Source organism: Orycteropus afer, unplaced genomic scaffold (assembly GCF_000298275.1).
Source record: "Orycteropus afer afer isolate SDZICR_OR568_19922 unplaced genomic scaffold, OryAfe1.0 scaffold00209, whole genome shotgun sequence".
NCBI lineage: Eukaryota > Metazoa > Chordata > Mammalia > Tubulidentata > Orycteropodidae > Orycteropus > Orycteropus afer.
In genome coordinates, this window is record NW_006921796.1 from 134,841 (window position 1) to 137,248 (window position 2,408).

Sequence of the window (2,408 nt, forward strand, 5' to 3'; positions counted from 1 at the left end):
AGCAACATACAAGCCTCACAGGATGACAAACTGATAGACAACTTTGTCTCCCTTAGCTGTTTTACAGGCAATTTTACTGTGTCATAAAAAGGGTCACTATGAATCAGAATCAACTCGATGGCTATGGGTTTGGTTTGGGTTTTGGGTTAGCTATGATTTGAGTGCCCTGGTGGTCTAGTGGGTAAGCACTTGCCTGCTAACTGAAAGGTTGGTGGCTCGAACCACCCAGTAGTTCTGCAGGAGAAAGACCGAGTGATCTGCTCCTGTAAAGATTTCAGCCTAGGAAAGAAACTGTATGGGACAGTTCTACTCTGTCCTATAGGGTTGGTATGAGCCAGGATTGACTTGACAGTGGTGAGTTTCATTTGGTTTGGTTTAGGTATAATTTAAAGAACCCGGGTGGTGCAAAAAGGAGCTCTGGAAGTGTAGTGGTTAAAGCATTCAACTACTAAGCAAAAAGTCAAAGATGAAGCAAACTTTTTCTGTAAAGATTTACAGCCTTGGAAACCTTCTGTGGCAGTTCTACTCTGCTCTGTAGGGTTGCCATGAGTCAGAATCAACTCAATGCTAGTTGGTTAGTTGGTTGGTGGTGCAATGATTAAGTGACTGGCTGCTAACCAAAAGGTTGGGCTGGCAATTCGAACCCACCTAGAAGCACCATAGGAAAAAGACCTGGTGATTCACTGCCATGAAGATCACAGCTAAGAAAACCCGATGGGGCAATACTACTCTGTCACATGGGGTCGCCGTGAGTTAAAATCCACTCACCAGCACCCAGTAATAGTAACAACAAAAAGTCGAACCTGACTCATAACAACCCCTCCTTGGGTTTTCAAGATGGTATCTCTACAGAAGTAGATTGCCCAGTCTTCCTTCTGAGGAGTTGCTGGTGGGTTTGAACCACTAGCCTTCCGGTTAGCATCAAATGCCTTAGGCACTATGCCACCAGAGCTCCCAATAATGACAACAGTAGGTGGAATTTGCATCTGACCCTCCTCATCCACATTATACCCTATCTCCATTTTGAACAGAGAGCTCCCTGTAGGCAGTGACCACACCATCCCCAGCAACATGCCTGGTGTTCCAGTGCTTATCCATGCATCTGTGTATTGAGTAATACTACTGTTCACCCCTCTCTCTGCAGGTCCTTCAAGCCGGACTTTATCCTGGTGCGCCAGCATGCCTACAGCATGGCCCTAGCCGAAGACTACCGCAGCCTGGTCATCGGCCTCCAATATGGAGGGCTGCCTGCTGTCAATTCTCTTTACTCTGTCTACAACTTCTGCAGCAAGCCCTGGGTGGTAGGTGCCAGGCCAGGTTGATCTGGAAGGGGCCTGCAAGGCAGTTAGTGCCCCTCTGCCCTGCAACAGGTCCATTTCCCAGCATGGAAGCCTCAGTATTAAGAGTCTCATTCAAGCAACTGAAAAAGCTACTTGGATCTCAGGCCCCATCTTTTTGATCATAAACTAACAAATATTAGATAATAACACATTATAGTATAGTATTATAACAGAACCAGTAATAAAAGTGGGCACCATTCTTATTAGTATTCTTTCATCATTGTGGTTGTTATTAATGGCAGATGCTTTTCATTTGAGCACTTTCTGTATATCAGGAAACCACGCTGCCAGGTGCTGCTCTTATCTTGTGAAATGGGCATTGTTACCCCGTTTTACAGGGGAGGAAGCTCAGATTCAAAACAATTAAGTTACTAACCTAGGGTCCCATAGCCAGCGAGTAAAAAACTTACTGCCATTGAGTCGGATCCAACTCATAGCGACCCCTCCTTGGGTTTCTGAGGCAGCATCACTATGGAAGTAGATTACCCAGCCTTCCTTTCGGGGAGTGGCTAGTGGGTTTGAACTGCCAGCCTTCTGGTTAACAGTAGAATTTGCACTCATCACTCTCCAATCCCTGAGAGTTGGTTTCTCCTCTTATATTCATTAGTTTCATGCATTCATTTGATTTATTTGAGTCTCTGTTCCAGTGTTGCCCTCCAAGAGAGACTTTTCCTAAAATCATACCCTTCATTACCCTAAATATCCTCAAATCCCTTCCCCTGCTTTATTTGCTCCCCATATACTTATCTCCACCTGGAATTATATATTTAATTATGTATTATATTTCTTTATAATCATAAATATAATATTTATAGTTATATATTTCATCATGTACCTGTGTATTCTCTATCTCCCTCCCCCCCATAAGTAATTCATTTACAAAGCCAATATTTATTGAGCACCTACCATGTTCTAGGGACTGCCCTGGGGATAGAGCAGTGAACAAAACAGAGCAACATGCCTGTCTCCATGGATCTTACATTCTAGTGAGCAGGGACACATGCACTATATTATTAATCAATATGACATAATATATTTGATGGTATAATATGATATACAGTTTTATTA

General features: G+C 43.4%; 1 protein-coding gene across 1 annotated transcript in view; it reads left to right on the plus strand.

The window, feature by feature from the left end:
- The window catches only part of SYN3 (synapsin III), a gene marked incomplete at its 5' end in the record, with an annotated part of 598,160 nt that overhangs the window by 99,945 nt on the left and 495,807 nt on the right, over window positions 1-2,408 (plus strand). The window contains one exon of the mRNA XM_007948224.2: window positions 1,145-1,301. Coding sequence (XP_007946415.2) covers window positions 1,145-1,301 — 157 coding nt within the window. The remainder of the gene's footprint in view (window positions 1-1,144; window positions 1,302-2,408) is intronic.